Source organism: Plectropomus leopardus, chromosome 22 (assembly GCF_008729295.1).
Source record: "Plectropomus leopardus isolate mb chromosome 22, YSFRI_Pleo_2.0, whole genome shotgun sequence".
NCBI lineage: Eukaryota > Metazoa > Chordata > Actinopteri > Perciformes > Serranidae > Plectropomus > Plectropomus leopardus.
Genome location: NC_056484.1, coordinates 21,427,096 through 21,449,608, shown reverse-complemented (window position 1 = coordinate 21,449,608; position 22,513 = coordinate 21,427,096). Strand labels below are relative to the sequence as shown.

Sequence of the window (22,513 nt, the reverse complement as noted above, 5' to 3'; positions counted from 1 at the left end):
CTGTCAGCTCTGCTGTGCTAAATTTAGGGTCTTATGTCTATTTTGGAAGTCTTGGTGATGCTTTTTGTGGCTGGCTATTGATGGCGATGGCATGCGATAGTGAGTAACTCATCAGGATGAGGAAATCAACTCATGAGTCTATAAACTCTTTCCAGATCAAGGTTTTTAAATATAAACATAGTGGAAAAGACAGAGAAGAATGAACAAGAGCTGAACCAGCACCCTGTTAGCCATTGTACCGGAGCTGAAAAATAAATTGGAGTCGGATCAGTTTCCAAAAGGATATCAGGAACTGTAATATCCTTTGATTCACCGAAACTTTACAAAATCCTGGACAACACCTTTCAACCAGGTGACTCTTTTTCTATGTGCTGATCTGACAAACTCTGGCGAGAGTCTGTCAGGACAGGTGTGTCAGTGGGAATGTGAGGTGCTGTCCTGTTCCTGCTGCAGGTCACTGCTATACACAGCGTAGAAGTGGCTGTAGAGCTGAGTCATTGCCCATGTTGCTGGAGGATTGACCATGTAGCCATCTTGTTGAGGTCAGGAGGGGGAAAGTTAAGAAGTTTTCAGATGATGCTTTTTCTACAGTGATTTCAGTGTAAGATCCCGACACCAAAAACAAACAGTCGGTTGGAACACTGACATAATTTAAGGAGCATGATGGTCCCTGTTAGGTGGGTTCAAGGGGCAGTGGATGGGTCCAACAAACCCAGAATGTTCATACGGGAGTCCAGTGTTTGTTTCCCATCTGATTTTTTTTTTCAACAAATAACCACATGCAGCGTTATCCTACCATATGCATTTGTTGACAAAAGATACAGAAGGATACATAGAGCATAACATATAGATGCAAAAGTCCGCTGCAAAGTTAAAGACTACCAGGACCATCTAGAAACATGGAGAATTTAAAGCAGTAGCCAACAACATTAGGAAGACACACACACACAAAAAAGAAAATTGCAGAGCACAAGTTAAGACCTTCTAATTTGCATATAAGAGGTGAATCTGAAGAGGCCACAGAGCCTGGGCTTGCTTTCCTACTCTGTATATCTCTTCTTCCTCTTCTGCTGTCAGTGTCACATCTCTGATTTACACTGCAGGAGTGCATTCCACTGACTGTTGCAGAACATTTTGCTTATCCCAAGTTTGTGCCCATCTGGCGTTTAAAATTTTGATGGGTATTTCTATTGACTTTACATTATGCAACATGAACTGGATCCATGAGTTTCCACTGCATTGCAAATCACTTGCAGTAAGTCACCTATCTCCAGTCGCCTGATCAGTGCTTCAGTTAGTGGTTAGTGTAGACACAGTGTGCTTTTAACGTGCAATGATTAATCTGATTATTTTTATTACTTATTCTGCTGGCCTAGAAATTGACATGAATATTACAGTCTCTTATTATATGAGACTCACAGACTATGAGTGTCATTTAAAAGCCTAAAATGTAGATGCAAGGAGAGATTGGTCGCTGGTATGTGGCACAGTTTCCACTGGCTGACATAAATCAGCTGCAGGCGGGACATTATGACATCATTCCTGCCCGTGGACTTTTTGGTATTTGTTGTTTACAAAGTGATAAAACATAAGAGCAAAGTGATAACAGAAAGGCACGAGGACTGAATATACAGCTAGAGAAGGAATGTGCATTTCTACTTTAAAAATCAGAGAAGGCCATATAAAACTCCCCTGTCCCCTCCAGTGATTTAGAATTGCACTTCCACAAAGTTGGGGGAGTTCAACATGTTCAAGACTCACAAAAAGTTTTGGTCCCTACCATCTCCCGAGGGAGATATCTCGGTCTTTTAATTCGCTAAATGTTGCAGCTAGTCTCTAACTGCGTCTGTCTGCTGTTTGATGCTGAGAAAGTGAATTTTCATGCCAAAACTACTGAAAATGCATCAGCATTAATGTCAGTAACTATTTTAAGTAAGGAGCAATGAAAGGGATTGTAACTTAAAATTCAGTGCATTAAAGTTAGTAATCGTAGTAGTGCTCAGTTACTTCAACTTTTTAGGGTTGTTTGCTGTCTTAGCTGTAGCCCTTCGACACACTTTTCTCTGGGCTTGCTTGCATTCGACCTGGTGTAAGAGCCCGGAATGGCAGGGATTTGCATCTCCACATAACAGGGCAATCTGCATACAGGCGTGTCTTTTTCTAGGTGGCTTTCCATTAACCCTGAAATTGCACAATTTAAAATTGCAAATATAAAATACGCCAAATGGAAACACTTCAGTTGAAAAAATCCCCAAAAAGTTTTTATGCTCGCATGAGGTGGTATTTCATGTGATTCAGTGTATTCATAATTGGCAAAACTTCAATGGAAACACTATTTTGGCTTTTAAAGGTCACATGATGCTATGGCTATGTGTCAGTAAAAACCAGATGATGCATGATGCAGCCGGTGCTACAAGAGGTGTTAACTGCATCACGTAACTGTTTAAAAGTTGAGCAGATCATCTGTAATCTGAAATCATGGACTATCATCTCCCAGAAATCCCTCATACGTGGCCTCTCCCACGTATAAGGGGCTTGCCTTTTCATTATCACTTGCATAACAGGCCTACATCGCCTCGGATTGGAAATAATGACGGCTAGTGTGGTGGCTGCAATAGAAAGAAAGCTACTAATGTTTGGAACATCCATCACCATGCTTCTTGGAATGTTTTCACCAGAGAAGTTACACATCATCACAAGAGAAGTTGCAAAATGTCACTCGATGGAAAAGCAGTCATCTCACAATTGTGTTTTATTGATATTTCAAAAATATCACTTAATTCAATTCAAGTCAATTCAAAACTTTATTGAGGACTGAGCTCATATGCAGGTCCAAAGGCAATAAAACAAAGTAACATTAACAAAATAAAATGAAAAAGGCACACAGAAAAAAAGATATATCAAAACATATAAAAAGTTTTGCACAAATCTGTAATGGAAACCTGCCTATAGTGATATTTAGCTCCTCTAAAGGAAAAGCCAGAATAAATACTAAATTATCTCCAAGAAACAATTAAATTTGCTTTCATTCTGGTTGTGAAAAGTTGAAGTACATAAATTCCTAAATCCTCCTGTCGTCCCTCTTTCCTCTCCTTTACCATATGTGAAATGAGCCAATAGCTAGTCGGCTGATGACCAAACCTCCTGTCACTCATTAACTCCATCCTGTCATATGACCTTCACTGCTAACGTGGCTGCTGACGCCATGGTCATATGGTTCTCGCTCACATCCGTCCCTCCACTAGATTTGTTAGTTTTGTAGTGTAGTGACTTGTAATGATTGACTTCTCTGGGAATTACTGGGTCAGAATACTTTAGTCAAGGACAATGTAACATGGAGGAGGGTGGATTTTTTTTTTTTTTACCAAATATACTTTATCTTATATTTTGTGATTTTTTTCAGGCCTTATGTTATTCTATTATGTATGTTTTTATGTCTTGTAGGAATGCACACACACTCTTAAAACATCACATTACAGTATAGTTCTTTATTTTACAGAGTGAAGGACATTTTCAAACAGTAACATTTTAACTACAGTTAAGACTTTGTTTCCTACCATAAGGTCACGTTTAAGGAGCAGTGTAAAAGGTGAGATAAATACTCTTTGGTGACATACAGATATTAACATACAAAGATAACTTAAATACATAACTTTCTTTAAATAGTTTGACTGAATATATATCGATATTCACAGGTGCACACTACGTTCACTGTCATCCCAACGCCACATGGAGTGCACTGACGTCTTCAAACACATTTGCAGATAATCTCAAATGCAACATTTTCAAGAGGAACCCTGTCCAACTTTCACAACTTCATTACAATGAGTGAGATTCACACGTGTTTGTGTTAAAGTGCTTTCCTGTGACCCTAAAGGACATCGTGTGACTTTTAAATGGAAACAGCAAAAACAAAACAAAACATCGAACTGGATCCACACTATCTTACAAAACTAACATTTTACACTCTGCACTCTTTGCAACACAGAGCCATGAAAGGTGTTTCTGTGGGGAGGTATTGGCGGTCACGCACAGTTTGCTCACACATCTCGACGTGACGCAACTCCTGACGTCACAAAAACATACTGCGCAGAAAAAAAGAAAGAAAAAAAACAAAGTCTGGGAGCACAATGGTCCAGAGCACAGATCAAACACAGGAGATAAGTGTCCTGATAGGCTTCATACAGCAGCTCAACACATACGCACACACACATCTCGTGTGTCTGGAATAGTACATTTTTAAAAAGCAGAGAGATCCACCAGGATTTTTCAGCGTTTTGAAAAGCCTTTTAATGATCTGTCACGAGACATCGATTAGCTCCATTACAGCAGACAGAATGGCATGTTTCACCTCAGCAAGCCTTTGAACAGATTAGATTTAAGACACCACTGATTATTACCCTGTGACCTCCATGATTATAGTCAGAAGAGAAAAGAGAGCCAGGATGGGGCTTAGAGACTAGATGTATAAAAAAAAAGAGAGAGTAAAGACACAGTAAAATCAAAAGACACAAATTAAGATATAAAAGAATACATTATTATAAGATGCAGATCACATGTTAAGTAATTTGATTTGTCAAGTATTACCAGGTATTTGGTGAATTTAAACTAATCCTTTTTTGGAATACCATATTTGTGAAATTGTATGTAGATGAAAAAGAGTGAAAAATACTAGATGTGATGATCTAAATAACTGTGTTCATAAGTGGGCAAACAGTTTGGCCTCTATTCCCGCTGTGAAACACTCAACCACTCCCTGCAAGTTAAGATCAGGCTGCCCAAACAGTAAAGTCCTGGAATAGACGTGTAGAAATATGACAGCAATATGTCATAAAATTATGTTTCTCAACCAAAATGTGAGTTTCATATACACGGTTGCATATTTGGGAACATTTTGGCCAAATGTTAGCATGCTTGATGAGTGGAGCGTGACCTCAGTTATTCTCGGTCCATCGCACGCCCACCAATTCAGAGAGGGACATAAAAAGAAGCATGTTGTTTTTTTATGGCGCTATGTTATTTTGTGTACATATTTGAAATCAGGCACACCTAACATTTTGGTCACCGCGGTTTCTCATAAGAAACCGTCTATGTAGCAGTAGAGTCTTTAACTGTCGCTTCAGGACTAACTCAAAGCTATTAAACATACTACTGCCAACAGAATAGTTTATATAGGCCTATGCATACTATAGGCTTGGGTGGTATCATGGTATTACGGTATAACAGGATATTTAAAAATTTGGATGATGTTATTTTGAGTAGCGATAAAAATACGGATGTTCATCTTTCTAATGGATGGAGATGCTGTATCGAGGATGTATTATATGTTATGCGCATCACGCACCACCAGAGATCACTCTACTGGTGGAACAGGCAGCTGGGAAGATGGCAGCTGTGATTGGTGGGGATAATGTTACAGGACTGTAAACAACCTGCTGGCAATGGCAGGGAAAAACATCGTACTTTCACATTTATCTCTGTGTTTTGGTTTGGTTAAAACCAAACCAAAACTGGTGATTTTTGGAACAGTGGACTCACTAACTAAACCACTAACAATACTAGCTTAGGTGGTTTTGGTACGTTTTTTTTATTGCTATAATGAGTTAGCACAAAAATTAAACTAATGTTAGTCTTGGTTCGCTAAAAGAAAGGAACTTGATTTCAGAATGTGTACAGTTGTATTTTTTTGTTTAATAAGGAAAATAGGTGTATTACCTTTCTTGACATTTTGTAAGCTTATATTGTTCATTTATTAGCCAGAAAAAAGCCAAGAGAGTTGGCGAAATATAGCAAACTCACCATTTGGGGAGGGGCAGACAAGGTAGCACTGCACACAAATACGATCATATACCGTACACCCCAGTTTAGTTTCAGTAAAATATGGATACCACCCAAGCCTGTAGGGTTAGTATGAAATGTAAGGAACAGTTGACCATTATTTCTCCATTCTTTTGCAACATTTCTGTTTGACTAACTACAGGTGTATTTGCCAACTTTTAGAGATTTCTACCTCCATCTCAATACAGTGGGGGTGAATGGAATTTTTGCTGTAGTACTCAGCACTAGAAAATGGCATTTAAAACATTCAGTAGCAACATTCTCTCCAAAATAAGAATCCATGTTACTCTGGAAAATCCCCAAATATTCTTCAAAGTAGGGGGAAATTCTTTGTATCTGCAAACCTTAAGGCTGCATATGTGCATATGTATGGAAGCCACATGCCTTGCTCTTCGTATTTATGTATTAACATAGACTGTGTAGACCATGGGAGGTTGAGCCCCCTCCCCATCCTGCTGTGGCGGCACATATGCCTGAAGTGATTGGGTCAGGTTTATTAAACTGCTGTCAACCTAAAGTCCTGACTTGCAAGGGGAACTTATGAATCACGTGAAAAGGCTAATATTTCAGACTTGGCCTCCTGTGGGGAAAGTGCCAGCAGCGTTGCGATGGAGCCCTGATCCATGGCTCCAAGGCTCACGTTGCCACCTACTGTGTTAGGCCAACAGGCTACTATAATGCAACTTTGAAACTGATCCTTTGGGGACTGAGTTTCTTTGGAGAGTCCTTCCAAGGCACTGGAAGCTGACCCTCTTCTTTTTCGTTTTCAGCATAGAGTTTGTGTGGTTTAGTTGTGACTCAGAATGCTCTTAAACTCGGGTGTAACCCAAGTGCTGTGGCTGGTTTCATATGTAAACTGTGGTTCTGAAACACAAAGTCCGGCTGAGTGAACAATTCCCAACTGAAAAGCTTGTGGAATATTCCAGGGATGTCAGTGTTCATGTATATGCAGTTGTGAAATGTCCTGGGAGTTTCAGAGTTGGCAAATGGAGGCACAGATGAGAGGTAAAAGGGTTCATTGGGTCATTTACAGGGTCTATGGGAATACATTGGTTTTGACAGGGCTCCAGCTCCATGTGCAGGTTGAAATCCACATTAGGGGCTTAAGTGTTTGATCAATGAGCCGCAGGATAACCACCGAAGGGCGGGTCAGTTGGCAGGCAGGACCAGGCCACTGGATGGTGTTGAGGACAAGCCTTCATTCTTATATTAACAGGATTAAGATGTCTCTTGGCTTCTTTTGAGCATTCAAGGGGAGGAGAACCAAACAGACTCTGATGAGACTAGAACGTCCTTTGAAACGCTCTCGGGGTGGTGGGAGAACTCAAATTGTTTTTTAAGCATGATTAAGTCAGTCATGAACTTGAATTTGAATCTTCAAATTCAGAGGCACAACAGTCATTTCTTGGGAGTATAATTGTCATGTTGAGATTAAAGAGATGGACTACATCAAACTCTAATGCAAAGACTACCAGTAATACATTAAGAGATAAATAACTGGAGATAAAGATAGACTCGCTGCCGGTGTTTGAAGGTGTCAACTAACTCATCCATAACTATGGGGGCTCCTGGGGTTGATGGGGGATGAGTCTTCTCTGCCGCTTTGACCAATGAGCTGATAGAGCCGATGGCTGAGATTCTGCACTTGGCAGGTTCCCAGGACGCAACCTACTCTCATCAGCTGGGCATGGTGGGGGTAGTGGTGAGAACCTCGGGTTCCTGAGTGGGCATGACGACGAGCTCTCAATGGCCTCCGCTCGATCTGTGAAGCCTTAGTGGGTCGTGCCCACGCCAGGCTTGGTGAGGCAGTTCTTGCTCCTGAAGCTGGTTGATGCCTCAGGAGACGGAACAGCCAATTGGGTGATTTGCTCGGAGCTGAAGAGGGGATGGCGATGTGACTCTGGCTTTCTGACATGGAGGCTTTATCCTCTGTCCGAGTGATGAGATTGTTGAGGTGGTCCAACCTGAGGAGAAGACAGGAATCAGGTGAAAAATTGTCCTGCAGGTCTCTGAGTATCATTCATGTGTCATCTGACCAACTATGACATTACTAGCTAGCATCGATTATAAAATTAACCTCTGTGTCTTAATGATTGGTGCAGCTTTTGATAAAATGAGGATGGAAAAGGTTTTCAAATTTAAAAAGACCTTTAGTCTTGCATGCACCTGCCAGCATTGTTACTATAACAACTAATGTTGTAAGGGTACAGGTAATTCTGCAGAAATCCGATTAGCCGTGCAAAGCAGCTTTGGTAAACAAATCATTTTTGCCTGCTGTGTGAACACAGAACGGCTCCTTGCACAGTCAACTGGCCACGTGGACACCATGCTCATCTCTTAATGCACAACATAGAAGTTAATGGCTTTTAACATGGGCCTAAAACAGCAGGTGCTTTGAGTCCACCTTCCTTCTTACATTATACAATCAAAGCACCTTGCTGCATTTTAATGCCCAGCTGGGTTTCAGCAAACACTAAGTACAGGAGATTTAGCTGGGTGTAAAGTGGGGGGGGTCTGACCAACATTCTAACCCTTTTTTCCGGACGCCTTGCTCAGACCAAACCCATCTTCAAACGCTTTCATTTTGATCTGTACTACACCGCTATTAAGCGTCCGGATTGTATCTCTTATTGCTGTGGTGTTAAAATCTGTCTATGGGGATTGACTTGCTCTTGGAGCCAGCATCAGATGGCCATAGAAGAGCTGCAGTTTTTGACACATCCACGTTGGCTTCATTTTTAACCCCAAGGGTTGCCACTTGACACAAACTCACAAGGTGAAACCAATACCAGTTTTTGTGTCGTTGTAGCAGCTGATAACTATCGCTGAACTAGAGTTAAATTGAAAAATATGTTTTTTGTAGTTAGTATGAGGAGCCCCTTTCCAAAAAACAGCAGGTACAGGCTGTTCAGCAAACAGCAAGACCATCTGTTCATTGTTTGACAAAGACACTCGCTTCTTGTAACTTGACTCTGCACCTCCTCACCGAACTGTCACTGCTGTGTTTGTACAGCTCAGTGTGACTCAAGTCCTTCAATGTTAACCCATCACCACTGCTGAAGGTCAGGGATAAGTAAATAGGAAAGTGCAATTTTACCAGGCAGCCAGAGGATAAATAACATAAAACAATGTTAAATGTTAGCAACAGATTCTAATTTTATAATGAGGTTTAAATACAGCTTCAGGGCAAATATATATACCCTTTGCTTTTCTGAGTCAAAGGAAAAAATCTTCCACTGCATCAGGTTTGGCATTAGTTTCCCATGTTTGGAGAGCCAGAGGCCACGGTTGATCTAATTATAAAAAGTGTGTTCCACTTGTGAAATGCTGACTCATGTCATTTCACCATGGACAGTCTTTACTCGTAGTGAGAGGTTTAGAAGAAGACATCACAGCAGATGGCTCCTCTAACAGTCAGTGCTGTGGTGGGTTTGGGATCTCTCTGTGAAATGTTAAGCTTCTGGTTTATTCAGCTGGTTCGGCTGCTGGCTCACTGCTGGCAGGTCTGGTAGCCTGGAGGTGACCTGCTGTGCAACAGTGGCTGTATAAATAGTTGCATAACGCCAGGCCGCAGACGGAGGCAAGCACTATTTCCAGGATAGGCTTGGTGTGCCATGATGCCACATCACCAAGTTACACCCACCTGGTCTGCAGAGGGAAAGTGGCATTTGACTGCATAGGAAGGACATTTACAAAGGCAGCAGTGGTGGCCCTGCACCAATTTCTTATTCTGACTCTAATTTTCTAAACAAGACAGAACTGTAATCTTCCTTTATGTATTTTGGTTCCTGGAGGAAGAGAAAAAAAAACCCATCTTAAGTAGGAACACTTTATACCCAGGGCCAGACTAGGAGGTCCGCAGTTAAAAGTTACCTTTGGGCCCCTGTTGACCAGTCCCCCTTAGAGGTAATACTTTACTTTAGTTTTGTTCTTGGCCAGCTCACCATCTTCTTGAAGCTGGAGACGATGCCCAGTTGCCCTTACAATTTTTCTACAACAATCTAACAGAAATCCTTTAACCATCGCACAGAATTGGACTTTGAAGGACTGCAACTTATTCAACTTTAATTCACCACAACCAGTTGGCCAGTCGAAACATCTGAAGTGGCTGGCAGACGTGACTGTGCTAAAACAACAATTACAGAAAGCCTAAGGATTACAGAGGCAGATCATTTTTGCTCTTTCAGTAATATTAGGTTACATGCATTTGTGTGTTGGTCTCTGGAGGTCTTGTTTGGTTTTCAAGATTTCCAATGCAGTCATTTTCTTGCAATTTATCTTTCAGTTAACCACATAAGTACTTTTTAAGTAGTTTTCTAATAGTATACAGTAGTATATGTAAGGGAGGCCAAAGTCAAGGCCAAGCTCCTCTTTAAAAAGACTTTGGACTGCCATGCCTTTCCTTTAGAAGTTAAAAGAATCTTGTGGTAGAGAACTGTCTCACAAGACAGGCTAATTTGGCTTTTTTTAGGAACCTTATCCCAAATCTCCACAGTTATGGAGGTCTTCATGATTGGCAGACGATCAAAGACATCCAAGCTACTTTGCACTTAAGTGCTCAGCCCATTATGGTTCTCAACGCCTTGCATGGTCTCAGTTCAAGGGCTTTATACTAAAATTCCTTTTGACTGAAGATGATTTCTAAGAATGTTACAATTTGATAAAAGGCCAAGCCAATCCCTTTGTGCTACCTTGTTTGATTTTTATTCTGTATGAACCTCCCAGCATGCTTTCTTCAGCTACCAAGCCCTCCCTACCCCTAACCCCAAACCCTAATTAGCTCTCAAGGGTTAGGGTTAACCCTACAGGTTAGGTTATGCTAGAAAAAATAGTTTGTATAATGTGCTGTCTGACCATGTTGTGAGTGTGAAAAATGTTTATAACTCTTCTGAACAGTCATTCTTGACAACAGGGTAAAGTCCTAGAAGACATTGATAGGCTGTTTCCTGACAACTCTGCACAATGTCCAGAGAATCACGTCCAGAGGGAAGACAACAAAGTCTCTTGCCGTTCCTTTAATTTGTCTGACAATTTCTACATAAGCCCTTACAGAAAGAACTTTCGTTTTAGTGTAAAATGACCCTTCCTCTCCATCCTTGCATGTTTGTTTTCTTCCTGTTTTGGGTAAGCCTTGCTGTGAAATCTCCGGACAATCACCTGCACTACTCACACATGGGTTCAATTGGACATTACGCATTAGGGAGCTAGTAGGCTAAAGTTGGATTAATGTCTGATCCAACTGCTTCTGACATTTGCGTTCTCTCATACAGCTTCCGGGTGTAATATTTTGATAATTTCAGGTTTACAGTTACTTGAGTCTTGCACTCAATTGTACATATTAAAAGTGACAGAAAAAGTTGCCCAACCACTCCGTAAATCGGGCGTGAATGTTGGATTGTTGGTTCTGATGAGGTATACTGGTGCCTTAACCATAACTCTAAACCGAAGCCTACCCCTACAGAGGGAAACCCCTCCCTCACCCTAACCCAAGTGCCATGCTGAAGCTTATCAGGGGCACATTTGTTTGTAATCTCCCAATAGGTAACAGTGGGGATATTGTGGTTAGCAAAGAGCAGGACAAAAATAAAGGAAAGGTGATTAATTTCACATGGAACACTGGTCCTGTTTGTTCAGGAGCAGGTCTGCTTTCGTAACCTCCTCAGTGGGATGTGATTTACTTTATGCAAGTAAAACTGGACACTACTTAGTAGAGCCAGTAAATTACATAGAAAAAAGGATGGCAAGTTACATTCTATATATCAGCTCTGAAACGAAATAGCAATGCAAGCAGACAAAACACTTGCAATAACAATGTCAATATTTCTCCTTTGTTTCTAAAGCCTTTTGATCCACAATATCACTATAAGCTACTCCTCTTATATACATGTATTTGTATGCAAGCACATTCATGTGTCCAGTACGGTGTGACTTTCTGTCAGGAGCAGAAGCCTGCTCTTTAAGGATGTGGAGGGTGGAATTTAGGTCTTAGCCATTAATCCACAGTGGAATTCATTGCCTGCTTGGTTACAGCTTTTGCCCTCCTCAACTCTAGCCTGGGTTTGGTCAGACTGACCCCCATGGAGCCATACAACTGTTTATGCCGTACATATATCTCAGCAATCTAAGCCAAAATTCCTGTTTACAAGACATACAAGAAGAGGCCTCTCTTGAGATGATTTACGGCAAAGGCAAACCTGGTTTCCATCATTCTGCAATTGTAAAAGTGTTTTTCTGAGAATGTATACGCGATAGAGAGAAAGCAATGTTCTTGTTGTTCCTTGATAACGTGTAAACATGTCAGAGTATAGATAGCAAATCACATGGATGGACCCAAAGCCAACTGCATGTGCAGTGCAGCTCAACAAACATCAACAAGGCAGGAAGCCTCCCTGTGTGAGACGAATTCATTCTGTTTCTCAGGTAAATATTATGTTAAGAGTATCTACGTTGGACCCCACGCAAATCCACCCCTACGACAATGAGTTAATGATTTAGCAAATGGTTTTGGGAAAAACATGAGTTTATTTGACCTTGACAAAGTTTAAGCAAACTTGTGACTGCAACTTCTACACACAGACTGATTTGTCATGTCATCGTACCCCAGTCCCAACAGAACAGAGTGGATCTGCGCAGCAAAAGCTCAACCGCAAATCAGCTTTACATGTCATTCGTCTCGCAGCAATGAGCCGCTTCCCACTCTGGAAACTGTATTGTAAAGCCGCTTCACTGCTAAAGCCATATTTAACTTGTTTGGCTGCGCACCCCGGCTATTTTCCTTTACAAAAAAAACCTCGAGACGTTATGTAAAACGACAATGAAGGGTATGCACTGCGTGTGATCCCAGGGAACATGCAATTTCTCCTTGTTTGGGAAGCGGCCATCAGGCATTGTTACAGTGTCTTAGGTTTTGCTGTGTCCTTATCGGGACACACTGAAACAACATGGACACAAAGACAGAACAGGGAAGGAATTACAGACATCTGTGCTCAGACACAGAGAAAGTGCCCAACAGCACAAGGAAATGTCAAGTAGTTATGTCTGTTATAATCATGCTGTCAGCATGTGATGGTAACAGAGCAGCATGTGCTTTATGGAGCCAAGAGAAGAGGAAGAATTTACTCTCTTAATAAAAGCAGGACAGGACATTTATGAGAGATGTGCAATGTGAGAAATGTGGAGGCCTGTAAAGCAGAGGGTGTGTTGGGGGAGGCAAATCTGTATTGTCAGAATGAGCTATGTTTGTATGGAGTGTAGTCAGTTACAGTGCGCAAGGTCTTATAAAAGTGACACTACCCAACCACAGGCCCTCAGTTAGTGAACATGCTTAATAACACTGTGATTACTAGGAAGCATTAATGGGATGAAATGGGATTCTCTAATGGGATTTTTGATTTATCAGACTCGAAGGCTGACAAAAACATATCAAACAGTGACAAAGTGTGACTTGTGGCAAAGCTGTTATAAAATCCTGTGTCCTTTTGATTCTGCAGGGAAGTGCAGGCAAACAGAAAGTCGGGAATAGTTCAACTTTAAGCGACAAATTGTGAGGGAAAACTACTGATGGCCAATCGGTAAACACAGTCCAGTGACTACTCAAATTCTTTCTGCATAAAACAGGCAAACACTAGTCCAGAGAAAAATTGTATTATTGTGGCAAGCTACACCCGCCAGTGCTTGGGGTCTTTTCAGAGTAAGAAGTCTGATCTAAAAGAGGCCAGAGAAGTATTTGCCCAAGACCACAAAGTTTCAGGGTTCAACCCTTAGCTGTGTTGACTGTGGACTGGTGCAAATTTGAGGTCATGGCCAGTGAGGGATTGCATACTTGTTGTATTCATGACTTCTAGAGTCTTGCTAGTCACATTAGTGGTTTTGTCGGTACAGCTGGAGAATTCGATGTCAGCAGGATTGAACACGACCTTCCATAATGCAAAACGATGGATGGTCACACAGGACTTTGTCCAAGTCATAAAGTGGGCAAAGTTCTAGAGTGTTAGCACTGATGTACTTTCCTATTACGTGCTTGTGGGGGATGCATTAGAGTTTGCATTTCAAAAGATATGTAGTCAAATGCGTCCAAGACTACCTCTGCAAGTGATCTGAGTGATTGAATCACAATGCATCTTGGTGTTCATTTACATTCGCCTTGTCCACTTGCACCCATGGTGCATGTTAACACAATAAAGAGGCCTCTACTGGTTGACCAGGGTTTAGTTGAGGTTACACCCCCTTGGTGAGGTTGCCATGAGTGCCCTTGTAAGGGAAACATATCAATAACCTCCCCAGAGTCACCAGTGACAAGAATAGCAGTGAGCTGGGAAATGTTATCCAAAGTGAGTAAAACATATGAAGAAACCATGCCTCCTCTGGTGAAGATAGGCAGGTAGAGGTGTTCTTGTTGCAGTTTTTTGAGCATCACCTTACTATGATTTAGATGACATTTTTAGCATAGTTATGTAAAAACACTACATAATGAAAAAACAAGAAAAGAATTCCCCCGAAAATCACAATTGATGATAAAGAGCAGCTACATGTAAGCATGCAAAAAACAAAGATTTACTGTTGATGACCAATGACAGAAAAACAAAATGTGATGGGGACATTACTGAATGTTCTGTGGAGATATGGGGAAGTTTAATCACACCACTAATACTTTTTTACTTAGAAATCCCACTCAACTGCTGCATCAGACTGAGATATATATAACCGCATGTGATGACCCGTGCTGGTAATGACTTTCAAACAGAGATGGGAGTGATGGGGGATTTCAGTGCAGGGCAGGTGTTGTTAAGGAGGCCAGAGCAACACAAACAGGAGCACTGCTTCCCTTTATTTCAGTTAGCTTTCAGCAGCAGGTGTTCACCATTTGAACACACACACACATACAAGGGATTGCCACCTGGAGGAAAATTCCACTCGCAGATCCTCTTACATTGTCACTATTTGATAAATTAGATGATCATTGCTTTCTTTCTTGACTCCTGTCTCACTTTAGGATCTGAAACATCCCTAAATGTGGATCATATTTATGCGTTATGCCTCATAACTGAAAATGATACTTTTAAAAGCTAGTTTGTGGTCTGCCTTGAAATTTTGGGTTGACTGAATTTTAGAAGACAAATTGAAGTAATTTTGTAATGATTCAACTTGTCCTCTTGAATTCAGTCAACTTAAAAAATAAGGCAGCCTGGACACTTATTTTTTTAGGTAACCCTTTGAAACCTAAAGTGAATGGCTTGATTTCTTGTGAAAACATGAGGCGGAGGTGATGAGCAACTTAAAAAGGGAAGGCCCAAAAAATTCGTAAAAATATAAAAATAAGAAAAAAAAAAAAAAAAAGCAAAAGATTTTGAAAATAGAAAAGTAAAAAGAAAATGCCCTTGTCTGTTTTGACAAGTGCTAAATTTATAATTTTTTTCTTTAACATAAACTTAAATATATAATTGAAAAAAATATGAATATAGTTTCCTGGACATTTTCCCTAGTTTTTTGATAATATCAAAGAATGCCCGCATGCTAATGTTCAGGTGATTATTTATTTATTTTTTTGCAATTTGTGGGACATTTTTTTCCAAGATGCTCATTATGCTGTTTCCTGTGTTTTCAAAAGAGATCAAACCAGTATCTTCAGGTTTCAGAGGCTTAAATGCTTGTGAAATGCATCCGAATGCTGCACAAGAAAACTGATGTCTATCCAGGTTAAAACAAGCAGTAAAGGGTTAAAACAAGTAGTTTCTTTTTACAGTGTAGTGTAAATGTGAGATCCACAAAAGAAAAGAACATCGTATAAATCTAGAAGATTTTTTCAATTCATTTGAAAATTATTTTCTTTTTTAGAAACCTCTCCTCCAGCCACATCCCTTTAAGCTATATTCATCTCCTTTATAGGTATTATTTCGCAATTTTTTCCTGATTAAAAGCACCTAAAAGGGCACGCCCCAGGAGTCTTCCAACTAAGCTGTGTACCACATAACCGCAGCCTAGGGGGATTTTGTTGCATGTCATAGCCCTTTTTCTGTCCCCTTTTTTGTGTCTTTCATTACACCAGCAGTCAAATAAAAGCAAAATGTCAGACAATAATCTTTAGGAGATTAAGTCGGAATCAGCTGTTGATCAGTGTCTTGTGAATCAGCGTTTGCTTTGCTCAGTCACAACTTGAAGGTGATGCATAGTCAAAATGGATATTTAAAAAGAAGTCAGGGTAGGCCCACATTCAAGGTCCCTCCACATCACATCACTTGACCCTGCAGCTGCAGATCCAAAATCCACCAGAAGAGGGCGTTCACACACCAAACTCATCATCCACATTCCTCACTGCTCCTCCACAATGCAACTCCACAGGCGGATTGCATCGCTGGCAGACCTCCCTCACTAATTAAAATAGGTAGACTGTACTGTGCATGTGTTGGACTGCCACTTAGGGGGTGGAAAAGTACAGGTGCCACTCAGGGCCTAACAAGAACCTTTAAAAAAAGTCCAAGCTGGTATTTCTGGCCACACTGTGGGACAAACCGGTTTTCCCACCTCGGAAATCACAGATTTCCATAGACAATCACAGGGAGATCAAAGCAAACAAAACCACGATAAAGTGTCATGTGACAGCTGTTTGGGAGCAAGGGGTGGAGGAAGATGAAAAAATGAATCACTGGAATGTTCAGAAAAAAAAGAAGATATAAAATATTGCCAATAAGCTCATGATAATTAGGTCATAAACAGATACTTTAAACTCTAGCCTACTTTGTCTTTAACCAGTAGTAGGACGATAAGGTCATGGTGAACTTGCAACTGTTACAAACACTGTTCGGCTACAGAATTGCAAACATATTGTAGAAATAATTTGGATTTTCATTTAATAGGGTCATTTTTAATGTTTTCAAATAGTTTTAATGGTTTATTTGAATATGAAATGCCAACAGTATAGCTTATTCCACAGCTGATGTGCGCTCTAATAGGGCTTATCTCAAGTAGTGTTTTATTGTATCATGGCAGAGCCACTGACCTTGCAGTCTACATTATCTGCCCGACATAACACAACACTTTCACTTTTACACAAAAGGCTGGGGCAGCTGAATTACTGAATAGTTAACAAAAATTAAGTTAAAACAACGCATTGGAGAGAGGTGAAAGATTTAGGAACGCAAATGCCTAACGTTTGTCCTAATGTCTGTGGGTGTAGATTTTTTTGGGGGGGGGGGTGTCTTTACTTTGTCAAAATAAATATAATAAATGTGCATTTGTTTCCCCTATTTAAAGAATTTAAGTAGAATAGAGCTCTTATTTTGACCAAGTAAAGACACCCCCCACCCCCCACCCCCCCCCACTTCAGGTGTCCATCCGCAAGTTGAAACAAAACTTAAGCCCCTCTGTGTGTATTTGAATGTCTGCGTACCTAGGTGTAGATTTTTTGGGGGGTGACGCAGGGGACATGCCTACCTCGATTTTAACACATACAATACCATAAATGCACCAAAATGCCAGCCCCCCCCCCCCCCCCCCTATTCTAAGAATTTAAGTAAAATCAAGCTTTTATTTTAACAAAAATAAAGACAAATCTATCATAAGTTGGTGCATAATAACCACCAAAATGCAGGAAAATAAGTATTTTACACACAAAAATTACCAGTGGGGGACCCTGAAAACCCCCATTTCATATGTGTCCCCCCCGAATGTTGACACAAAACTTACGTCCCTGCCTGTGTATTCAAAATGCACAAAATACGAAAATTTGCTTGATAAAAAACGATGTAAGCTTAACTTAGCAAAAACGTATAGCTCAGTGGCGACTTTTAACACATTTAAAATATTACTTCCATTGAAAAAAAAATCAACACATTATTGAATAGGTACCCAAAACGCCATTATAGCTCAGTTCTATTTAAAAATTCATATAAAGTATTTTAACCCTAAAGCAAACAGGTCTAAGTGGTCAGTAAGTGCCTACCCGGTGGCGAAAGGATATTTAAATTAACTGCAATGCGGGTCCATGCGTGCTTATAATGTATATTAAAGACTATTGAGCCAATCAGAGGCGCGGAGCGGCTTTTTATACTTATAAAGTAGTAACCAAATAAACCGGGTGTCCTACCTGTTCCTGTCGGGACGCTCCTCCGCCGCCACCGCCAGCAGCTGCTGGAGGGAAACCAGGCTGATGCAATACACAGCAAGCGGGAGAAGGGACTGCATCTCCGGGCCAACTTTTACTGTACACCCTCTCTCTCAGGCGGGAAGGAGGGGGGCGACCTCACGGAGGAGTTTAAAGCCCAAGAGAGGGGGAAAAAAATAAAACTAAAAAAATATATATAAATGACAAGAAAACTAAGAAAAAAAAAATAGCCTAATGTTCCCAAAAAGTTGATGTGAGGTTCAGATATCCCAGTGTGGCTATGGAGGTTGTAGGTGAAACCTTTGGAGAAACCAGGAGTAATAAATGGTCAGTGAACCTGTTGCTCTAAAGACAACTGAAAATAGAGCTGGTGAAAGTGCGCCTTTAATTTACTAATTTCCTTTGCATTCATTTAAATCATTAATTAAACGCTTTAAATTACACTATCTGCACTAAAAATACACACTGATTTTTCATCACAACTTTTTCTTCTTTACCTATTTTTTCCCACAACATTCATTATGCACCACATGAAGTTCCTACATTCTTTAGAAAATGTCCAAAATGCAACCTCATTGCATTCTGCAAATACTTCAGTAAACTACACTTTCTGACTAAATCTGCTCATATAATAGGTAAAGATTAGTCTCACCTTCTTGGTAGTTACAGCTCAGAATGGAGGTGTAATTGTAAGGTTTTTTTTTCCCATGTATCCAAACGTGTTGGTCAAGATCAAGTTCTCCAGTGTGAAGCTGAGCTCCTGGTGACATTGTGGGTTTAAATACTGAGTGGGCGGAGTTCTCTGCCTCAAGTGCCGGTGGGCAATTTCAGAGGCAAAGGTGCTGTAACGTTATTATCTGCCCTGCTGGGAATATCCTGCTATTCATGTGGTCGGAGGAGATAAAGTGAAAGCAATTTATGGCATTTAAAGGTCCACATACGCTTGGAAGACAGGACTTTGGTATTCCTTTGATATATTTTGGAGAAATTCATTCTAACAATAAACTATATCCAGGGGCGTAGCACCAAATTCTGGACCATGAGCAGTCTCAGTGCAGCCCCCCCCCCGACTTTTCTCTTCTATCTTCCTCTCTCCCTTGCTTTCTTTCTTTCTTTCACTTTTAAGCAGCATAAACAGTCACTCACTCGACTCTAGCCTGATACAGAGACAAACTGTAGTGCAGGGGTGGAAAAAAACATTTTGTGCCTTTAAGGTTTTTTTTTTTTTTTTTTACAAAGTTTAACCTTTCAACAGTTTATACAACCAATTTTTATCTAGATTATAATTACATAGAAATACAGGTTGCACACAAAACCAAACTTTTTACTTATGTTTTTTTTTTTTCATTTTTCTTCTTTTGTTTTTTTTTTTTTTGGTCAAGTTTTATACATTTTTTGCAATTTAGAAGAAAATTCTTTCCATTTTTTACCCCCCTGTGTTTTCGAAAGAGATCGAAACAAGGTTTCAGTGGTTCAAATTTTTACGAAATGCTGCACAAGTGAACTGATGTACATCCAGGGGCTAAAGGGTTTCTTTTTACAGTGTAGTGTAAATGAGAGATCCACAGAAGAGAAGAATGTCATATATAAATCTATAAAATAAAAATTAAATTAATTTGGAAATATTTTCTTTTAGGGAAACCTCTCCTCCAGCCACATTTTGAAGTTAAAATATTTTTTTTTATTTATTGTTTATTTTTTACAGTGTAACATTAAATACGTGAATGGTCACTGTTCGGTCGCAGTTGAACACAACAGAGACACTATACGTCCCCGGTTGATGGTTAATACTGCTTATATTTACTACTATTCAGCACAATTTTTTTTACGCTATCATAATCCCCCATGTGCATTCTCAGGAAAATAGCCTAATTTGCGTGAATTTCTCAGGCAGTTTGTCTCGCTGACCAAACCCTCTGCTATCTCTTATCACTGATGTCAGCCAAGTGTGTGACACAGATAGACACAAGGAGGTAATCCTCGCAGAATCCGCACCGACAAGTCACATCTACTGTCCCATCATGTAGCATCATTAATACATTTCCTTCTCACAGTTTATTACTGCTTTTTTAAGGTCTGGTTGGAAACAGACAATAATAGATACACAATTCACCAGGCAGCTGCAATCAAGCAGAAATTCCCTTAAAAGTAGTTAGCATGCTTTGTTACCAAACCAAACTCTATTACTTTCAGTTGTGTTTTGAAGCGTGTTAGGACAGATGTGAAGCAGATATGTCACAGGTCTCGACATGCACCGCACAATTCAGTTTAATGACTCAGATGAATTCTATGCAGCGTATTTCATCTCATTAGCGAGGATTTTTGTACGCTGTCCAAGCTCCCTCCTTCCTCTCTAATTCCACTGACTGATGTAGAGACACGCTTGTACATATATACACCTGATCCTGCCTCACATGCTGTTACGCAACATTCGTTTCCAAGGAAGCATGTTGAGCAGGTTCCCAACAGTTGAGTGGACGCCTTTACTGGTGCAACAAAGACGCGGCGCATCCATGTGCCGGAGAGACAAAAACAGAGTCAGAGACTCCATGAGGAATGTAAGGATGTAATGTTTGTTATTTGTCTTCTGGCTGTTGTACAAATCAGCTCGGGCTCATCTAAATAAACATCAGCAGGCCTGCCTCAAGAAAAAAAGCACATGTAGTAGACGTAAAGACTTTTTTTTTTTTTTAAATACAGAATAAACTGACATGGCCATAACCATCTGGATGAAAATAAACTCCCATCTGTCATGACAAAAACATTTTTTTAAACTTTTTTGAGAAGTTTATCTAAAAGCATATCCATACTCAGGGGTGTAGCCAGATGTTGTAAACAATGGTGGCTAAGCCCAAAATGAGGGGGGTTTGGGCGCACGCTCTCTCATGGAGAGTGTTTTTCCCATTTACAGCAGCTACATTTTTTTCAAGCTATTACAATTGTAGAAAGCCTAAAAATCATCTATAAAAAACCCAATAGTTGCCCATAAGTGCGAGCCCTCAACAACATTTTGTGTGGCTCCACAACATGACTTGAAATGCATTTGTTTATTATACATCAATTATTTGCAGTCCATTTCAATACTTAACTTGCAATAGCGAGCCTTTTCTTTTTCAGAATCATCAAATACAACCTCTTGGTTAGGGATTTTGGCGTCAGACACCACACCAAAAGACACCTTTCTTGTAGGATACGTTTAGACGGACGAAACTATGGTGTTTTCTTTTCTAAACCTAACCATGCATTTTTGTTGCACAGGGAAATAACATAATAAACATAAAATATGACATTTTTTGCCATTAACAGAGCAATACTGTGTTCCGCGTTAAATACGGGGATTGTAACAGTTCTTGACTTGACCATCATTTTCTTTTTTTTCTGATTTTGAGTGCTTGTTGAAAGTGGTGGCTGGTGTACTAGGTTTTGGAGTGCTGAAGAGTGTATTTGCAGCTGGGGACTGGGGGCTGGCTACCTCGGTGTTTGGAAACTGGAGGTATGTTTGGAGGAGAGACTCACTGTGGTCAAACATTGTCTGAAATGCTGTTGCAGATGAATTTGAGTCCAGTTTTGATAAGTTGTTAAAGTTCATCAGTTTGCGTCCTGGTGTGACATCATCACGTCCGTCGCTGCGACACCATGAGGTGTTTAACTGATGTAAGTTCATTTTGGAAAGAGACTGTATGCATCTAATGAGCAGAAATTGTACTTTTCCTGTGAAAATGGAGGTGTATTTTGAAAAGGCACAGTGCATTTATCAAGATCATTTGACATGCCGTCTTGCAACACCAACAATAGTCGCAGGAGGGTACCAAACGCATTATATGCAGACGTGAATGGAACCAACTAAGCTGTGATATTTGATGCATTGGGATGCCTTTTCACAAACATGGTGAAAAGAGTCTGAGGACTGTGAAAATTATCGTAAAACTAGAAGAAATCTGTGAAAGCAAATGCAGTTTCCAGCTAAGTAGCTTGAGTAAGTCATTTAACTTCCCGAAATCTTTTACAGTGAGTAAAGGCTAAAAGTATCAAGAATTCTTCACAGTCGTGTGTATCATGCTGTGTAATTGTTGCTAACCCAGGACTTTAATGTACTATGTGATCCCTGCCTTGAGTGTAATGTGAAGCACCGCGAGGGATATTTGCTCGGACAGATTTGTCAGTGATCGCTGCCAACTTCTCACTCCTGTCGCTATCATCTTACAGACCTTTCTTTGATCATCTCGTGTAGTTTCTCAGCAGTTTTAATGCTATCAGAGTTAGTGCCACAGCTTGACCGGCCTCTGACACACTAATCCACGTTCAGATGCATTGAGAGAATTCTTCCAGTCTTCATTTTCATTTTCACAAGCTACTTTGGGACAATTTGTTGCCCAAAACGTGTGGTCCTGACCTTTGACATTCTTCCTGGGTTTAGGGTGCATTTATACACATTGACTTTCACCCACAGCCCACATATTGACTTTGACTTTGATGACACAATAATCCATGATACATTTCCCATCACAGACAGCTGATAGTAACTCATTCATCACTCGTTCTTGGCTGTGGAATCAGGTCACTTCTTCACTGATT

General features: G+C 40.3%; 1 protein-coding gene across 1 annotated transcript; it reads right to left on the bottom strand.

Annotated features, from left to right (window-relative positions):
* Positions 1-3,468: 3,468 nt before the first annotated feature.
* Positions 3,469-18,700, bottom strand: adm2a (adrenomedullin 2a). The gene is made up of 3 exons (XM_042511156.1): positions 18,591-18,700; positions 17,921-18,238; positions 3,469-7,802 (listed from the first exon to the last, which is right to left on the bottom strand). Exons 2-3 carry the CDS (start codon positions 18,016-18,018, stop codon positions 7,385-7,387), a joined length of 516 nt encoding a protein of 171 aa, XP_042367090.1. The 5' UTR covers positions 18,019-18,238; positions 18,591-18,700; the 3' UTR covers positions 3,469-7,384.
* Between the last annotated feature and the right edge of the window lie 3,813 nt (positions 18,701-22,513).